The sequence below is a fragment of the Pygocentrus nattereri genome, chromosome 14, assembly GCF_015220715.1.
Source record: "Pygocentrus nattereri isolate fPygNat1 chromosome 14, fPygNat1.pri, whole genome shotgun sequence".
NCBI classification, from domain to species: domain Eukaryota; kingdom Metazoa; phylum Chordata; class Actinopteri; order Characiformes; family Serrasalmidae; genus Pygocentrus; species Pygocentrus nattereri.
In genome coordinates, this window is record NC_051224.1 from 32,464,247 (window position 1) to 32,483,718 (window position 19,472).

Genomic DNA, 19,472 nt, shown 5'->3' on the forward strand with positions numbered 1-19,472 from the left:
ACCGGCCTTGTTGTATTATGTTGCCTTAACATGGTCAATTTCATGTGGTCAGTTTTCGCATTGAGTAGTGCAGAATTTTTTTTTCATTCGAATTCTCATAACCTTTTGTTTTACATTTTTTCCAGGTTCTATAGTTTTCTGTTTATTTCCAGATTTAAACACCAGGTTTTCAGTGTGGTCTTAGACCTTTGGACTCAACTGTGTGGGTGTGAGTGTGTGTTGTTGTATATACAGAATTAACTTGCCCTGACGTGATTGCAGCACTGACCATTCTTGCGTTCCCTTATTAATGGTTGGATGTTTAAATTGACGTCACGTTTGACCATTATTTTTTCCTGCCTCCCATTCACCCACTTAGTCATGAAGAGCTTGTCAATGAGATGATTAGCTGGATCAGGTCTGTTGGGGGCTGGGGAAACTCAAGGGCTCAGGGAGTACTCCAGGATCAGGGTTGGGACCCACTCGTCTAGGGCAAATCTTTGTGTGTCTGGAAATCCAAGCCAGATTGTAAAATTAAAGCAGGAGGGTTGAGGTTATATTTATGTTGTGATGGCTTTATGTGAACATAGAATGCCAAGTTTAACCTGTAAACCTAATTTCCCTGCGAGAGAGAAGTAAGTTAATACACCATTACTGCGTTTAGGACTTCAGTAGCAAACATACGTAAAAGTACAGTTAACTATTAAACATAAATTATTGTTTGAAGTATATTCCCAGCTTTAGACTTCAGGTTACATGATAACAAAATGGTCCTCAATCTAAGTCTGTGTGACTTGGGGCATGTTAATCATGCATTAAGCTCATCCTGCTGTTTTGGTCACTGGACATTAAAGCTGTGGCTGAATGGTAAACCCCTTGGAGGTGTGGTATTTTTTAAATTTATTTTTCTGGAATCTCATCTCTCCTGATATAGCGTGTATTATGTGGTCTTGTGTGTCTGAGAGAGAAGGAGGAGGAGAAAAATGAGACGTAATGTGTGAATAAGGGTCATTTAAGTGTTTGACAGTGCAGGTTTTTCACTTTATTCATTGTTCTCGTTCTCTCTCACTCTCTCACAGGTGGAGACAGTTCCTCCACCACTACAGGAAGTGCATCTCCTGTTCCAAATAGCTACGAGTCCCTGGAGGGAGGCAGCTATACAGGTACATATTCGGTCTCAATGTTTTATAGGAGATGAGGGCTGTCTCTGTCAGCTATTGACAATTTAACAATCTACTGCTTGTCCTTTTTCCCAACCTGGTTTTCTCAGGCCATCTCAGACGTTCTGTTTTTGCTCCAGCCTAACTAACAACAGACAATTGATGAAGGAAAAATTTGAACCATCTAGAGGGGCCCTGAGGATTGGGTTGGGAAACACTATTATAGCATTTTTCTTTTACAATGCTGCTTTTCCCAAAGCAGCTTTACAGAATTCCAGGTCTAAGCCTCTAGGGAGCAAGCCAAGTGCAACAGTAGCTAAGGGTAAAGTCCCTAAGAGAGGAACCAGGGCTCAAAGGGGGAAGCCATCCTCTGCAGGTTGACACCAGTCAACAAAATCATTGAGTTATGAGGATGATCAATAAGGATATGATTATTTAAATACATTAATGAATAATGAATGTAGAGATGAAGCCAACCTAATCAGGCAGATGCATGCAGGTTAAGTACGTAAATGCAAATACTCCTTTTAGAAGGTTTATAAAGATGTATCAATTAATCGTTACATGTAAATAAACTAATTCAGATTGGTTTCATGTGGAATCAGTAATTGCAGAGAAGCTTACCAGCTCATTTCTTTCCAGTGATGGTGACAGAAATCAGGGGTCATGATGCATACACAGAGAGCCATTTTATTTACTGCGTGACCAGTGAACCTATACATGTTATGAATTTGTGTGTGTTGATCATGGTAAAATAGTGCTAAATGTTTTCTTTGGGGACTATTTTGCCCCACAGCAATCTACATGTACATCTCTGCCATGAATGGGCTTGAATTTCATTTTAGGCCAAAGGTTGATGCGTCAAATGACAAATATGGTTGTTGACGACGCCGACATGTCAGTCAAGCGAATCGAAACTAAATACCGGACGTTTGTGATATTCCGCCCGAACAAGTCTCAAAAATAATATACATTAATTAAATTAATTATCTTCAAAAGCTGAGCCGCATCAGAGGGATCAAAGAGCCGCATGCGGGTTGCCGAGCCCTGGCCTAGTGATCTGACCATAGGATCTGACACTTCTCTTGATCTGACATGTGCATGTTTCACTGTAACCAACACCAAGGCCGAGCCTACTAGCCGTTAAGCCAGTCAGAAACAGGGCGGGTGGGACTTGCTTTGACCAAACAAATTGATAGATTCAGTAGGAAATCCCGGGAAATACACGTGCAAATTTTTATCCACTGTCAACGCGAAACGTATAAACTCAGCCATGGAACACAACTATATTAAGCCTGGGGAAAATGGAACTGAATAGTAATTTTAGGGCTGTAGTATTATTTATGAGTTTGTTGCACTGTAACTGTTTCAAAATATTTAAAATAAATGGTGCATAGTTTGCTATTATATTTTTAAAAGAAATGAATGTGTCCTTGTTCATGTCATTTAGTCAATGGTTAGGCTACTAATCAATTCCTAGTTTACTTTGGAGTATTGTTATTGCCACCTGCTGACCGTTCTTGGTATGGCTGTAGTATCTGCAGTCTCCTATGCTATAGAAGCAATAAGGTATGTGACTAGTTAAAAACAGGTATGGATTCCTGAGCAGGCCTGCTAGTCCCAAGAGTTCTGGTAATCTGCACAAGCTTCTGAAATATAGGCTTATATTGGGTTTGTTTATCTCATGTCTGAATGTTGAATGTTGTTCATGTATTTCAACAAAATTCAACACAATCTATCATTGAAGGGACTAATTCAAAAGCAAAAATTCTTTGACAGTAATGAAGATCAGGGTTATACATAGACATATATCTGCGCCCAGGGGCCAACAAGTTATGTGTTAAGTGTGTCGCATACATAGCACCCCCACTCTGCTCACCTCCCGAGCAGAGAAAAAAAGTTCAGGCTCAGGAATTTTTCCCACTATCACCCCTGGACCTTTGTCTGTGTTTGCCATGAGGACGTTAGTTCGAACAGGTGAAGTGCGGAAAGAAGACAGTATCAAACCATATGTCACATTTAAAAAGTTCCAAAGTAGTACTTTTAAAAAGGGAAACTAGAAATCCTCTATCAACATGGTTTAATATTTAAAATTTAGCTTTGCAAAAAAAGGCATTTTCCAGTGTTATACTCAATAAATATATTTAAATTAATAGTAGATAAATGCGCCAAAAATTCCAAGCTACTGCCTGCTTAACGTAACGGCAACGTAAACAACCCACAGCACCGAAAGTCCAAATAGTCATTTTGGACTGAATACGTTTCATAATTATGGTTCACAACTCAGGCTTTCATCTTCTGTTGGGCAGTTCATGGACATATTATCGATATTTCAGCTAACTTTATATCTGTATAGCTAGCTAGCAAACTGCTGCACCTTGCAGACTAAAGCAATGCATCATTTTATTTCTGCAGTTAAATAATTCTATCTATCGATCTATTGACTGTATTTTCATGAATGAAGTTTAGTAGTAATATCAATAGCAGTGATACAGTGTTTTAGTAGTAATATCCTATGACGTGGCTAATGCAAGCAAGAAGGAATAACTAACTACACTACAAATGATGGAGTAATAAACATTCATAGCAAGCACTGTTAACAGATTTAGACGTTTTGGGAGTTTTGTCTGGGACTTGGAGCAGCAGGAGGGTAGTCACTTTATATGAGGGAGAGGAATACAAGTAGCTGACATGCATATTGCTAACTGTTACTTTGGCAGATCTGACATCACCTGCACCACCTCACCTCCCACCCAGCTCAAATTGAACAGAGGAGAACTGCAGTAAATCAATTTCAAAGATTCTCTCACCAGAAAAGACAAAAACTATAGAAAATGTAGATCACTCTAGGATATAATGAAAGTGAGTAGACATTTACATTTACAGCATTTAGCAGACGCTCTTATCCAGAGCGACTTACAAGAAGTGCTTTGTCTATCTAGACAAAGTATCTTTGCTAGTTACCAATAGGGTAGAGAGAAAGCAAGTCCTGAGGTCAGATACTGCTAAGAAACAGTCACTGTTGATAGCCAGAGAGAAAGGAACACAGTTGAACTCAGAACAGTGCAGTACAATACAGTAAACTACACTACACAGTGCAATACAATAAAATATCAAATATAAGTGCCGCACAATACATTACAATCAGTACTTAATTCAGTGCTCATTTAAGTGCTGTGTAAAGAGATGGTCTTCAGTCTGCATTTGAATATAGAGATTCTGCTGTACAGTCAGTCAGTGGGAGTTCATTGCACCACCTGGGTGCCAGTACAGAGAAGAGCCTCAATGCTCGTCTTCCCCGCGCCTTGAAGGATGGCGGGTCAAGCTGAGCTGTACTTGAAGCTTGAAGGGCTCATGGTACAGTTTGAGATTTCACCATTGCCATCAAGTAGGTAGGGGCTGGTCCAGTTTTGGCTTTGTGGGCAAGCATTAGGGTTTTAAATCTGATGCGTGCAGCTACAGGAAGCCAGTGAAGGGAGCGCAGCAGTGAGGTGACGTTGAAGATGAGCCGTGCTGCCGCATTCTGGATGAGTTGCAGAGGCTTGATGGTCTACATGGGAAGACCAGCCAAGAGTGAGTTGCAGTAGTCAAGTCTTGAGATGAACAGAGACTGCACTAGCACCTGGGCGGCCTCTCGAGTGAGAGGGTCCGATCCTCCAGATGTTGAACAGGAGAAATCTGCATGACCGAGTTAGATTCGCAATGTGAGACGAGAGCAATAACTGACCATCCAGAATCACACCAAGACTTCTTGCCTCTACAGACGGAATAGTCAGAGTTCTTGAAAGAGATCCTGATGAGGACCTGTAGTTGCAGGGATGAATAGCAGCTCACTCTTGCTAGAATTGAGCCTCAGGTGGTGAGCTGCCATCCATGAAAATATGTCAGACATGAGGAGGTGCAAATGGAAACCTGTGTATCAGAGAGTGAGGGGAGTGGGCATTAGTTGAGTGTCATCAGCATAACGGTGATTAGAGAAGCCATTCGATGATGTCACATCACCAAGAGAGCTAGTGAAAAGAGAAGAGGACCCAGCACTGAGCCTTGTGGGACACCAGTGGAGAGTGTGCATGGAGAGAATGTGAACCCTCTCCATGTTACCAGATAAGAGCGATCCTCCAGATAGGACTTGAACCACTTCCACGCATAGCCAGTGATTCCAAGGTTGGTGAGGACATCCAGAAGGATTCTATGGTTTACTGTGTCAGAAGCTGCTGAGAGGTCAAGAAGAATCAGAACAGATGACAGTTTGGCTGATCTTGCTGACTGGAGCTTCTCGGTTACTGCTATAAGAGCAGTATCTGTTGAGTGCACTGGTTTTAAGCCAGACTGGTTGGGGTCCTGGACATGTTAATGAGACAAGTGATGAAGGGCAGTAGGTGCTTGGAGATTGACTGGAACAATGCAGATGGGATGGGATCCAGTGGGTAGGTGGTTGGGTTACTGGATTTGAGCAGTTGAAGGACAGCATCTGTGGAAAGAGAAGAAAAACAGTTTAAGGGATTGAAAGCAAGAGGAGGAGGTCTAGTGGAGGTAGTGGGGACAGAGGGAAAAGACTGACGGATTCTGTCAACCTTCTCCTCAAAGAAGGTGACAATCCTCAGGGGTGAGAGAAGAGGGTGGAGGGGAAGAGAAGAAGACTGGTGTTTTAAAAAGAATTATGTGGCAAGAAATGAAATATTAGGCTCTGTTTCTTACTTAAAAATAATTAATGCATTACAATCATGCAAAGTAGCAATTAGTCATTGCTGATTTATAGAGAAGGTCAAATTGAAACGTTTTTGTTGATTGAGTAATAGAGTGCAATTGCATAGTCGTGACAGCCCTACCTGTAGATCTAATGCTCTTTGCTTTGCAGCTTACCTTTACATTTTGCAAATTGTTGTACTATGAAAATCTCCCAGGCTTATTTGCATATTGGAAAAACAAAACAAAGGCTTTAATATTCAAATCATTTCTTCTCTCTCTCTCTCTCTCTCTCTCTCTCTCTCTCTCTCTCTCTCTCTCTCTCTGTGTGTGTTGTGTGCTCGTTCTCTCGCTCTGTCTTCCAGGATCCTCATCTGTTCCCCCTACGAGTGACTCCTCCAAGCCAGCGCCACCCTTTGGCTACAACTATCCAACCATGCAGCCAGGTTACCAACAAGGCCCTGCCCCGAGACCAGATTCCTCTCCATCACATGGAGGATACAACCCACCTGGATATCAGCCATATTCACAGGTACCAGCAGTGCTTGGTTTGAGTGATTATGTAGATGACTGCAGATCCCTGCAGCTCTGAGAGCTGCAAATTATGCCTGCAGTTGCAGTATCTGTCACCAATATTGTTTTCTTAATTGATTAATAATCTTCTTTAATAAGTGCCTTAATATAAAATGTTGCTGAACAGAGTTATACTTTGATTCATTTCTCTCCTTTTCTCTCTCTCTCTCTTGTTGTGTAGCCATTCCCCAGCCTGTCTCAGCTATCGGCAGCGCTGGGAGGTTTGAGCGGAGTTCCTGAGCTGGAGGTAGAAGCTCTGCGACCAGTGAATCTGCTGCAGGAGAGGAACATTCTCCCCCCAAAACCCACCGCTCCACCTGAACCCAACCTCAGCAGCGACCTGCGCAAAGTCAACTGCAGTCCAGAGTAAGCCTGCACTGTGTGTGCTTGTGCATATGCAAATTTCACTTGAGCATAATTTGTTGTTAATAAATTAATATAATAATAATAATAATAATACATTAATTGTTAATAATTTGTTAATAAATTCCACCAATTTTTCTAAATTTCTCAATAATCATATCATTAAGATCTGAACAGAGTGGTTGTATGTGAAATGCTGTGTTTTAGAGAAACTTACCAGAATTGTCAGAGTTGTTCACAGCAGCGTTGATAGGAACTAGATGTCTGAAGCCTTTAATGCCTAGAAGCACTAACACAGACAGTTATTTCAGAAAATAGTTATGAATGTTGTCTTATGGCTATAAAAAAATGTCATATTATTTAGATGATTTTGGCCTAAAACGATTTTTAAAAGACATTCATGGTGGAGAGGCACATACAGGGCACTGTAAAGTGAAGTGGTCCCCAAAGAAAATTAAGTGTACCACTATTTTTACCTTAAACACCTTTACACATATACATGTAGATTCACTAGTGGTTTTGGTTAGTAAATATAATGAATAAATAAACGTTGTAGGCTAACCATAGTTATCCATCACTACCACTGTACAGAATCTGAGTTGGCAAATTTCTATACAGTGAAGTATTTCACATCAAACCACTCTGAATGACTGTTTACGTCTCAACCACCGAATTATGCTGAAAATCCCCTTTTAACAGGATACATTTAACAGCGTTATGTGATCATGAAAAAGGTGACTGTATTCTCATACACTTACATGGGGGGGGGTGACATTAGATTGCAGATTCATGATAAAAATACAGTGAGTACTAGGCATATGCACTGCAACTCATTTTGATATTTGAGTAATCGTAAGAGTTCATGAACGCAACTGCAGGGAAGGAAATTTCTACAACAAAAGGGAAACAAAGTTGATAGCTATAGGCTAACTGTTTAGATAAGAGGCTGAAATATTAAAGCATTTATTATAAAAAAAGAAGGAAAACGGTAGTTTTTCGTGTCAGATGAGAAACAGAAAATGACTCTTTAGATAAGCTAATGAGTGAACACTAACTGGCACAGCATAGAATATTAACGAGGACTTGTCATTAATCTCATTTGATTTCTCCCTCCTTCTCTTTCTCTCCTTCCCCATCAGTACCTTCCGCTGCACTCTGAGTTGTATCCCTCAGACTCAGGCATTGCTGAATAAAGCTCGTCTGCCGCTGGGGCTGTTGCTGCACCCTTTCAGAGATCTGACGGTATGACAACCTGTTTCAGATTCCTTTACAGCTCAGATTCACAGCATAGTTTTCAGCATGTACATTATGCATAAATGAACATTTAAACATGCTAAAATTCACTTTATGTTGAAGATAAAATATACCACCAGTTTGTGAGCGAAACGTATGCAGTGATGCAGATTGTGAAAGATTGATGGTCAGCAACTCCCAAATGCCTGAAGGGCTTTCTGAAGTCTGTTTGATCCCAAACAGATCAAATAAAGTGCTGCATCTTCTGTACGAAGCTTGGATATGTCTGTTTATGGCAGTAAAAACCCAGAAACACTTGATCTGTTCCAGTTATTTGGTTATTGCAAATTTGTAAACTGTGAAATGAGCTATTTAAATTGTCAGTTCATTCATTTTATGTTTAATTCAGCGCAGAGATTGGTAATGAATGCTGATGATTTATGATAGATATGTAACTTCCTCATTCTTTTTTTTTTTTTTTTTTTGATCTATTTCTGTCACTCTTTTTGTCTGTCTTCTTTCGGTCTTGTCTCTTGGCCTGTTTGCTTCGCGCTCTCACTCTCTCTCTCGCTGTTTTCTCACACACTCTACTCTATTTTTTCTCTTGCCTCTCTCTCACTTTTTGTTTTGTTTTTTTTTTATTCCTATTTTTGTGCTCTTTCCTACTCTGTCTTTTTTGTTGTTTATCACTTCTTTCTCTGTCTCTTTCTCATTCTGTTTCTCTCTTTTTGGTCTGGCGCTCTCGCTTTCTCGTTCTTGCGCTCTCTCTCTCTGTCTTCTCACACTTCACATCTGTCTTTCTCCCTTGCACTTGCTCTCCCTTATGCCATCTCTTGCTCCCTCTTCCTCTCACTCTCCATCCCTCCCTTCCTCTCCTACTTCTTTGTCTCTTTCTTGGATTCTCTCTCTTTCTCTCTGCAGCAGTTGCCAGTCATCACCTCCTCCACCATCGTTCGCTGCCGTTCATGTCGAACGTACATCAATCCATTTGTGTCGTTTCTGGACCAGCGCCGATGGAAGTGCAACCTCTGCTACCGTGTGAATGATGGTAAGATAAAACAGTCTGGTCAGTGGCGTTTAGGTCAACAGAGAAGGTTGTTTACTGATGTTGTGCTGTGGTCGCATTTGATAGGTTTTGTGACACTGAAACTTGGTTAGGAAAGTTAGAATGTGCTTTGAGAGTCAGGCTGCATGTCACTGAGTCCCTGTGGGGATTGCAGGGTGTCAGACTCCAGTCCTGGAGGGCCAGAGCACTGCAGAGTTTAGCTTTCTGCCTCATTAAACACCCCTGATATAACTCTTCAGCTAATTAGCACAGCCTTCAAGAGTTACATTCAGGGTGTTAGCAGAGGGAATAAGCTAATCTACAGAGCTTTGTCCCCCCTGCTGTTGGCGGTAGAGCAGAGTAGAAAAGGTCTGGGAGATATAAAGCTGATATTTAGTGAGGTTTTATATTGTAATATACCTCAACTGAAAGCTTAAAAGGAGAATGTTACTGCTAAGGTTTTAGTGGTTTGAAGGTTGGACGTCAGTCTTTACAGATACAGCTAAGCTGATTCGCTACCTGGAACCTAATTACATATTGAAATATAATAAAATATAATACGCAATTGTAGCAGACATCAACAAGGCAGGAAAGCAGATCAGGACAGTTTCAAACAGCCACACCATACACAGGGATATGGGGCTCTGTGTAGTTTATTCCTGAATACATGGGACAGGATTAGTGCACATATACACTCATATTTAAATCACACATTTAAATGTACTGTTTGCACTAAAAAGGTTGGAAAAAAACTTTACATATACACGTAAAACATTGCTGCGACTTCACAACATAGTGTTTATCCTTAGCAACGACTAAAACACCTCTTTTTATTCTTAGAAAGAGAACTATATGAGAGAGAGTAGAATCACCTGCTTACCTGTTCAGCATTCCCAATGCTTTTGGCGCTTTACTGGGATCATCTCCCACTCCACATCACTCCACAGGGACTCTTAATAATGCTTTAGTGAAGTTCACAACAATTGCAAAATAATGTTCAAATAAAATAAAAATTTGAAAAGCAGTCAGAATCAATATTATTATGGCTACACAATCGAGACCTTTCACTACACCTGCTCCTAGAAACTGACGTATGTTTTATTTGTATGCTAACCAAGATTGTATTTTGTAAAATTTTGAATTACTGGTTTAGTGTGTATTGCTGTGTATTATGTTGTTAAATATGTTTGCTCTCATTGACTTTTCCAGGAGTGCAACTGTACATTTTTCTCCTATCATTGAGTTTGCAAGTTCAAATCCTAGTGGTGCAGTTTTCATAAAGTCACTAGTTATGTACTTTTTTCCACCAGTACCAATAAAACCAGGGGTCATCGATATTGGTCAGTGTTATCAGAGGCTGTGTTTACATGCAGAGATTTTTGCTAATCGGTTTGACCACATTCAAATGATAGATTTAAGACTGAGGTGTTTTACATGCACACTCAACTCAACATTCTCACGAAAAATTCAATTTACATGCACCTTACATGTAATCCGATCCAAAATTATGTGCATACATGAAGCACCGCTTAGTGTAGACATAACCATGACGACCAACATCGTGTGAATCCAGTTAGCTGAGACAAGCAGCAGTGTATTTTTCTGTTGCAGTGCTTGTGTTTTTAATTACTTTAAATTGTGGCAGACGTACTTCCCATGTACTTAATAAAGAAAGGTGAGAGGAAGACGTCGTGCTCTGAGACACATAAGCTGGATGTGAGTCCCACCACCGTCTTTTAAAGTTCAAAACATAAACTTTGTCCCCTCTGCAGACCAGTTTATGCTCTCGGCATCTTGAACGTCATAAATCTTTGCTATGACTCGAACATACTTAAATTTTCTGATGGGGAATGTAATCGGATACAGGCATTTACATGGCTATTATTCTTTTACTTAATGGGTTATTTGCATTTATTACCATATTACCTTATTCAACCTTATTCGTTGTATTACGAATGGCCTCTGTTGGACTGGTCTGGTTGAGATGTATACATGGATGTATTGTATTCCGATTGAGCTGTTAGTCTGATTATTAATGAATTAATGGGTTGCATGTAAATATGGCTAGTGAGGCCCTTCTGCTGAGCATGTAGTCGATTCTTAGCACAGATTTAGAAATGTGCACTCTGCTACACCGCTTCAGAATGTGAGTAGAACCCTTCAGCACAGAAATCTGATCTCTCCCTCCCTGTTTCTACTCTTGCTGTCTCTCTGCCAGTTCCTGATGAGTTTATGTATAACCCAGTCACACGGTCCTACGGTGAACCCCATAAGAGACCAGAGGTGCAGAACTCTACTGTGGAGTTCATCGCCTCCTCTGACTACATGGTGAGGATGAGTGTCTTTGTAGATTTCCATCTAAGGATACAAGTATTTCTGATGATCACAAACTATGAATGTTGTTCCTTTAGTTCATTAAAAAGCAGTTGAATTCTTCAACATTTGTACTACATTAGCTATTGTTGATTGGATTTGGATATGTGTTCTTTCTCTCTAGCTGCGGCCTCCTCAGCCTGCGGTGTACCTGTTTGTGTTGGATGTATCCCATAATGCCGTGGAGACGGGCTACCTGAATGTGTTGTGCCAGTCACTGCTGGAAAACCTAGAGAAGTGAATGGAAAACATTTCTTATGGGTTGTGTTCAGTTGAATTCAGTCCATACTTGGGCTGAGACGATAGAAGTTTTGAGAAAAAAATTGGGGTAAAATTATTGATAGGTTTTTACTCATTAAGAGACATTTATTATATGAAACTGCCCTTATTGTACACGTCAGTATGTATTCAATCTTCTTTTGTACCACAGAGGGCAACAATGCCTTAGTTACGATGACTAAATATTCGCCTGTGCTTTAAATGTATTTTCCTAATGTAGCCGCTCTTTGTTCACTGTTTGTCAATGAAAACCAGGAGAGCTGGTTCAGAGTGCAGAATGTATATGCATCACAAATATGGAAAATATTGTGATCCTGATTAGAGTACAGTTTGATACTCTATGTACCAAACACCAAGTTGCAGTAACAAACATTAAGATTGTGTTTAATTACATTATACATAATTATATAGTTATAACTAGTGATTTTAAGGGTGATTTTGTAGAAAGGTACGCAAGTTTGGAAATACCACCTAGTGTTCGCAGTCTGTAAAATGCTGTAGAGTCCTGCTCTAAAAATGATACATTTTGCAGATCAGTTTCACTCCTGTTAAGTGATCCTTTCTTTAGTTCTTACAGGTGTGCTTTGCTAGTACTGGCAGTGCTGTTCCTGTCCTCTCATAAACACAATCCTTAAATGATTTCTCTTTCTCTCTCACTCAGGTTGCCTGGAGATGCTCGAACTCGCGTTGGATTTTTGACTTTTGACAGCACCATCCACTTCTATAACCTGCAGGAAGGACTGTCCCAGCCCCAGATGCTGGTAGTCTCAGATATCAACGGTAATGATTTTGCTCTTATGTACCCCACTGACAAGTCAAAATGAATGTTTAACTGGAAGTAAGTAAGGATTAATTGAAATTTGGTAAGGATCAGCACTAAGTGGTTTTAAGTTTACTGGAATTAAATTAATAAATTTTGAGTGCGCTAACCAGCGAAGAATAAATGAACCTGTCAGTATGAGCTTACAGTGAATCGGAAATGGCATAGGTTGTAAGTTAGGGTCAGCATCAAGGGGTGTAAGTGCTCCTGAATTTGAAGGTCACAAGTGTAATTTCGTTGTGATGAAGAAGCAAGTTTTGTATTGCCATTTTGAAATGTATTTGTAATGTGGTTAAGTGTAGCATATTTTACAGCAGCATGTGTTTTTTATTTTATTTATTTATTTGTTTATTTATTTGGGTAGCAATGTCACCTCACAGCAAGAAGGGCCTGGGTTCGATTCCCGGCCGGGCAGCCAAGGTCCTTTGTGTGTTGTTTGCATGTTCTCCCAGTGCCTGTGTATGTTTCCTCCAGATACTCCCACAGTCCAAAGACATGAGATCAGGCCAATTGAGCATGCTAAATTGCCCCTAGGTGTGAATGAATGTGCATGTCTGTCTGTCTGTCTGTCTGTCTGTCTTGCGATGGATTGGCGACCTGTCCAGGGTGCAGCAACCTATGACCGCTGAGATATAATCCAGCTACCCCCACGACCCAAGTAAAATAGAGAGTGTGTGTGTGTGTGTGTGTGTGTGTGTGTGTGTGTGTTTGGATTTGGATTTTTTCGGGTAATAATGAGTTATTTCATTTGTTTCATCAAGATCTTGAGTTATCATGACACAATCAATGTTGTTTTCTGGAGATATTTATGCCATTATCACTGCATAACTAATGTTATCTAATGTTACAGCCATTATGTCACGATAACAAATATCACAGGGGAAAAAAATGATAATGTAAAAAAAGATTCATGGCCCTTTAGGGCTTCCGTAGTTCTTCATGCATCTCCAGAAGGTCTACATTTTTGGGCCCAACAAATAAGGACACGCATGCATGTGGAACGTCTGGAGGTCTCTGAGGACCAGTTTGAGAGCCAGTGTTTTAAAAAATGTTAAATTACTTTCTGATGAATGAATAATCAATGTGTTTTGTAGATGTGTTCATTCCAACACCTGACAGTCTGCTGGTGAATCTGAAAGAGAGCCAGGAGGTACAGAAAATGATTTTTTTTCTTTGTGTGTGAGGAAATGAGTGAAAAGCATCCACCTCTTTGTTTCATGTGGCCTTTAATGGCTTATAGTTGCGTTACCTTTCAGGCAGTGTGCTTTGAAAATCTATCTAGTTATACTGTCTTTTTGAGTAGTGAATAGGGATGTGCATGGGTTCTCAAGTACTTGATTAACTGTTCAAGGAGTATTCTAGTACTAAAATCACTTTTAGCAATTGTTTCATCATGGGAACACAGGGAAAACAATTGAGGGAAACACAGATTTTAATATGATTATAAAATATTACAGTTTTGCCAGTAAGTATACTTTGCCACCATGAAACAGGGGTACCTAACTGTGAGCACGTGAAGAGGCGGGCAGCATGCAGCCAGCTCGGGTGCAGCATTTTCATTAACTAGGCCAGGTCACGTTAGCTAGGTCCACAAACAGCTAAAACTGTTGTCTCTGACAAAGTAATAGAAGATGTGTATAGACGTATAGAAGAATCTTTTAAAAAAAAATAAAAAAGGCCTTCAGCCCTGCACTAATTTTGGCTGGAGTCCATTTTTCCTCTTTTTGTTGCTTTTTCCTTCCATGTGGTAAACTGGATGACCAATCATTGGCCCTCAGAGTAGGGGTACTGATCTGGAATCAGATTTCTTTTTTATTTACTATTGCTTTACTGACAGGAATTGGTCCTAGATCAGCACTCTTACATTGTTAACTGTTCCGTTTACTTGAATATCAAAATTAGAATGCATATTCCTAATTGTGTGTTATTCAATATGGTTTTAAATCAGTGATACTAACATTTTTCTACACATTTCACTGACCACTCTTACCTCTGTGTGTGTGTTTGTCTGTAGTTGGTGAAGGACCTGTTGAATGCATTGCCAGGGATGTTTACACACACGCGGGAAACCCACAGTGCACTGGGGCCGGCGCTGCAGGCAGCATATAAGCTGATGTCGGCCACCGGGGGGCGCGTGTCTGTGTTCCAGACCCAGTTACCCACCATTGGAGCAGGACTGCTACAGTCACGAGAGGACCCCAACCAGAGGTCCAGCACCAAGGTATATACATTACACCAACACACAAAAAATGACACAAACTATGTTTGCTAGTACAATTACTTGATACTGGGCTGCTGTAGGACTGACGGTTAGTTCAGCATATTGGAAAAATAACATGTAAGATATCCCATAACTTTTGCACAGTGAAATTCAGCAAATAAACAACAACTGTGCACTAAAAATTAGTGGAACTGGGCAAGATGTCTTAATTTATCCTCACTTAGAAAATAACGTTTTGCATGCGACTGTGAACCATTTCTGATGTTTTGTATGTCTTTGTAATGTGTAGGGTGTGCAGCACCTTGGTCCTGCTACAGATTTCTATAAAAAGCTGGCTCTGGACTGTTCTGGGCAACAGATAGGGGTTGACCTGTTCCTACTGAGCTCACAGTACTCAGATCTGGCTTCTTTAGGTATACATACGCCTCCATACAGACACATGCCTGTTCTTACTGAGTTTCCAGTCCACAGATTTGACTTCTATTTTACACATGCACCAACTATATACACACATTTAATAACATTTTAAGTACTTATTCCATTAATGGAGTAAGCAGATTAGTAAAGTGATAGACAAAATACTCAATGAATGAAACATAACCATAACTGTTCTCTCTCCTGTAGCGTGTATGTCGAAGTATTCAGCTGGCAGTGTCTTCTACTACCCAGCTTTCCACCACATCCATAACCCAGCTCAGAGTGTGAAGCTGCAGAAGGACCTGCAGCGCTACCTCACCAGGAAGATCGGCTTTGAGGCTGTCATGAGGATCAGATGCACCAAAGGTAGGAAGAATGTTGGGTCAGTCTGCCATGTTTTATTCACAAGTGGCAAGGATGCAAAGGAATAAATTTACAAGGAGCAGCTAACCAGAAACTCATGTCCAGCCAGTTATCATCCTGCAAGCTGCTTGTCTAAATCTTCACACTCTTGCCTTGTACCATGTCATGCCATCAGGTAATCTTAAATAGACTTGCTTATGTGGTTTCTTTTAAAAAATGAGCAAAAGTATGTTGAACAGCTAGAAACACAAAATGAAATCTTAAAGCCTAAATATTCTCAGTGCTTTGGTCCGTGGACTAAAGCACTGACAATATATAGGCTTTAAGATTTCATTTTTTTGTTTCTAGCTGTTCAACAAACTGTTGCTTTAATTGGGACATCACCAATGCGATGTACGTTTGTGTTCTTAATCTCACCAACTGCCACCCATTGTGAGTGGTAGCAGAGCCAGTCTGACTAGTTGCATTATATGTAAAGGGAAAAGGTAGTAAACCCCTTGCCTGCTCACATGGCTGAGGTGGTAGTCACCAGGAAATCAAAGCTACCTTTTTGTGACTGAAGGTTTTAGATTGTTAGGCCAAACTTCAGCCTAAATAACAAACAAATTCCCTTGCATTATAAGACAGATAAGGCAATAAAAAAGGCAATAAAAGGCAATAATAAGGCAATAAAAAATGCTTTTAAAAAAGCAATTGGAAAAACTATTCATGAACATGTTTCATGACAAGCTTTTGCTTTTACAGCCAACCTTTGTAAAATCTTTCTTTCTCTGATTGACTGACAGGGTTGTCAATACACACGTTCCATGGCAACTTCTTTGTGCGCTCCACTGATTTGCTGTCTCTGGCAAATGTGAACCCGGATTCTGGCTTCGCTGTGCAGATGTCCATAGACGAAAGTTTAGCTGATACAACTCTAGCATGCTTCCAGGCTGCTCTTCTCTATACATCCAGCAAAGGTATGTGTGCTGTGTGCACATGGATAAAAAAAAAGTGAATTTGTAAATCATTCTGTATGGATACTTCTTAATTATTATTAACTATTAGTGCAAAATCAGTAAGCAAGAAGTATTTATACTGATATCTTGCCAGCTAGCTCTGATAGCTCTGACTTTAATTTATGGTGTTGTTAGTGAATGGCTAGAATTCTTCTAGCTCCAGTCTAGTTTACTGAAGTAGCCATTGTTGAGCTGTTTTGATGAGCAGAATGGCATTTTTATATATATATATATATATATATATATATATATATATATATATATATATATATATATATATCTTTTCTTTTTTTTCTTTTTTTTTTTAATTCAGAAATGCCCCAAGTCTGCATTATTCTGATTGGCATGTTTGTTTGACTGACAGGTAAACGGCGAATCAGAGTGCACACTCTGTGTCTGCCAGTGGTGAGCCAGCTCAGCGATGTGTTTGCGGGAGCTGACGTTCAAGCCATCACCTGCCTACTCGCCAACATGGGTGAGTTTATTACAAAGACACCACACTCCGAGTTTCTTTGATACTTTTATCAGGGAGATGTCACCGCTTTCCTTTTCTGATACTAGTACTGAACATATGCCGATACTGAATAAATTTTTTATTTTTTTATTTTTTTTCCTACTTTCAAGACCCAATATCCTACGTATTACTCATTTCATGACCAGTTTCAAACTCTCATTATCCCTTAGAATAAAGGAATAAAGGGGTAAATAGAAGTGGCAGTTTTTGTTATTGTCCAGGCTGATTCACTTCTTAAAGGCTCCATAGGCACAAACCTATGTAAATGTATTGGTTTTCATGTTGTCACAAAAATAATCAATGCAAAACAGGCAGTTTTTTCAGGTTAGATTCTAAATATGGACAGAGGAGCAACTGTAAATTTTAAACCTTTTAACACTAATTACATACAGTATCAAGCTCTTTTTGTAGGGCTGCAACAAAAATTTTATAATTTTGACCAATTATTTAAAAGCAGAATAAACATTTGAAAACTGCTGCTACTTCCTGTTTTTCTGAAACCACACACTCCCGCGTTTCGGTTTTTGTCAGTGCACCTGTGTAAAAACAGTTCATTACTTGAGTCACCAGCAGCACCTGATGTATAGACTATATATCTGACTTTATCATGCTCTGTTTTTTCAGTGACTTGATTGCATAAAATCTAAAACAAGGTCTCCCATGTTTGCATTTTAGCATCTTGTGTTACTGGCTATGACAGTTGTTTATCGGTAACGTTTTTCCATTACCTTACAGTATTTCAAGTTTCATTAAAAAGTATAAACAAGAAAATTATCAAATACATACAGTCATACAAAAAATATAATAATATAGAATTTTCAGATATTCTAGATGGTATTCAGCTGAGTACTTGAAAATAAAACCATTTGATAGTTGCAGCCTTAGTTCTATATTTAAAAAAAAATACAGGGCCAACTCATTTGCATGAGATGAGCCCCTTTAAAAGTTTTTTTTTTTTTTGTGTGTGTAATCACTTTAGATATCTTTAAAAGCAGGCTGTCGTGCCCTTAATTTACTAAAATATTTATTTGAATTCTGAATTAGATTCATTCCCTTTTCCTCCAAAATACAATCCAACATTTTCAGTCAAATCATTATTTAGGTAGAACCTGCTTTTCATGCAGAGGAAGATGTTTGGAGATACTTGAGATTGGAAGTGGTTTTATGTACTGTGTGAGTAGTTACTTAAACTTTTGAACATTGCAAAGTCACCAAACCTTTGATGGACAATGTATACGCCCCCAAAATATTTACATGCGCTCTCTCTCTCCTCTGCAGCTGTAGACCGCTCCATCTCCTCCAGTCTGTCGGATGCACGCGACGCACTAGTGAACGCAGTGGTAGATTCCTTAGACGCATTCCGTGCTAATGGCTCCAACCTACAGCCGGCAGGTCTTATTGCCCCTGCATGCCTGCGCCTCTTCCCTCTATATGTACTGGCACTGCTCAAACAGGTGGGGGTGCTATACATGCACTTATACTGCTACACAAGTTCAAAAAACCTAGTAGCACAGTGCTTTTAAAACAGTATTTTTATTCAGTTTCTCCATATGTAGTGCATTTATTACATGGGCTGGTATCTCCAGTCCAGGATCACAACAGTTAGTCAAATTAAACATTGCAGTGAAAACACTAGTTTTGTTCTTTTTCTCCAGGGTGATATTTTACAATGGAGCCTTTTTCAGTAAAGTGACTGATTTAAAAACAAATTTTACTTCTTTGCCTATTGATTCTTCAGCTGTAGTTGTGTGGCATTTGCTTTGAAACTTTAATGAGATTTCATTTCATAATGGCATTTCAAACAGAAAGCACTTCGAACTGGGATCAGCACACGCCTGGATGAGCGAGTGTTTTCCATGTGCGAGTTTAAGAGCCAGCCACTGAAACAGATGATGCGCATAGTCCACCCTGATCTGTACCGGATCGATAATCTGACTGACCAGGTAAAAACAAACAAACAAAAAAAGACACACACAAGACATTTGGCATTGTTGATGAGGCAAAGTAGATTAACTATAAACATTCATTGAATGTTTGAAAAGGGCAGTAATATTTATTTCTGGTTAAAATCTTTCTTCAAATACCCAAAATATTTGGATCATGAAGACCAATATGTGCAGTTTTGATATAGCCCTGCATGTGTGCAGTTAAAAGTACTATTGAAGTGTATGGAGAACGAAGACTACAGCCTGCAGCAGTAAAGTATACAATAATAGCAATGTCTGTATAGTAGACTCTAATATAATTCTGAAATTGAAGCCGTTTGACACCTTGCTGATGAATTATGCGTTTACTGCACCACCTCCAATTCCAAAATATGCCAGAGTACTATTATAAGCAGTCGTATGCAAATGTTTCTGCCCCTGGTTGAATGACATTTTGATTTTATTAGTGAAAAGAAGTTAACACATCCTCTACTGAGAGCACATTTCTATACATTTATTGCAT

General features: G+C 39.6%; 1 protein-coding gene across 3 annotated transcripts in view; it reads left to right on the forward strand.

Moving 5' to 3' along the window:
• The window catches only part of sec24b (SEC24 homolog B, COPII coat complex component), a 40,585-nt gene that overhangs the window by 15,879 nt on the left and 5,234 nt on the right, over window positions 1-19,472 (forward strand). For 2 of the 3 annotated variants that reach the window (XM_017709747.2, XM_017709750.2), the window contains 16 exons: window positions 1,059-1,142; window positions 6,191-6,357; window positions 6,580-6,764; window positions 7,901-8,003; window positions 8,916-9,042; window positions 11,258-11,367; window positions 11,537-11,649; window positions 12,353-12,471; window positions 13,606-13,661; window positions 14,526-14,732; window positions 15,022-15,145; window positions 15,357-15,515; window positions 16,298-16,471; window positions 16,875-16,985; window positions 18,303-18,478; window positions 18,830-18,967. In XM_017709747.2, the coding sequence (XP_017565236.1) occupies window positions 1,059-1,142; window positions 6,191-6,357; window positions 6,580-6,764; window positions 7,901-8,003; window positions 8,916-9,042; window positions 11,258-11,367; window positions 11,537-11,649; window positions 12,353-12,471; window positions 13,606-13,661; window positions 14,526-14,732; window positions 15,022-15,145; window positions 15,357-15,515; window positions 16,298-16,471; window positions 16,875-16,985; window positions 18,303-18,478; window positions 18,830-18,967 (2,153 nt within the window). The remainder of the gene's footprint in view (window positions 1-1,058; window positions 1,143-6,190; window positions 6,358-6,579; window positions 6,765-7,900; window positions 8,004-8,915; window positions 9,043-11,257; window positions 11,368-11,536; window positions 11,650-12,352; window positions 12,472-13,605; window positions 13,662-14,525; window positions 14,733-15,021; window positions 15,146-15,356; window positions 15,516-16,297; window positions 16,472-16,874; window positions 16,986-18,302; window positions 18,479-18,829; window positions 18,968-19,472) is intronic. The other variant, XM_017709749.2, reaches the window with a different exon arrangement.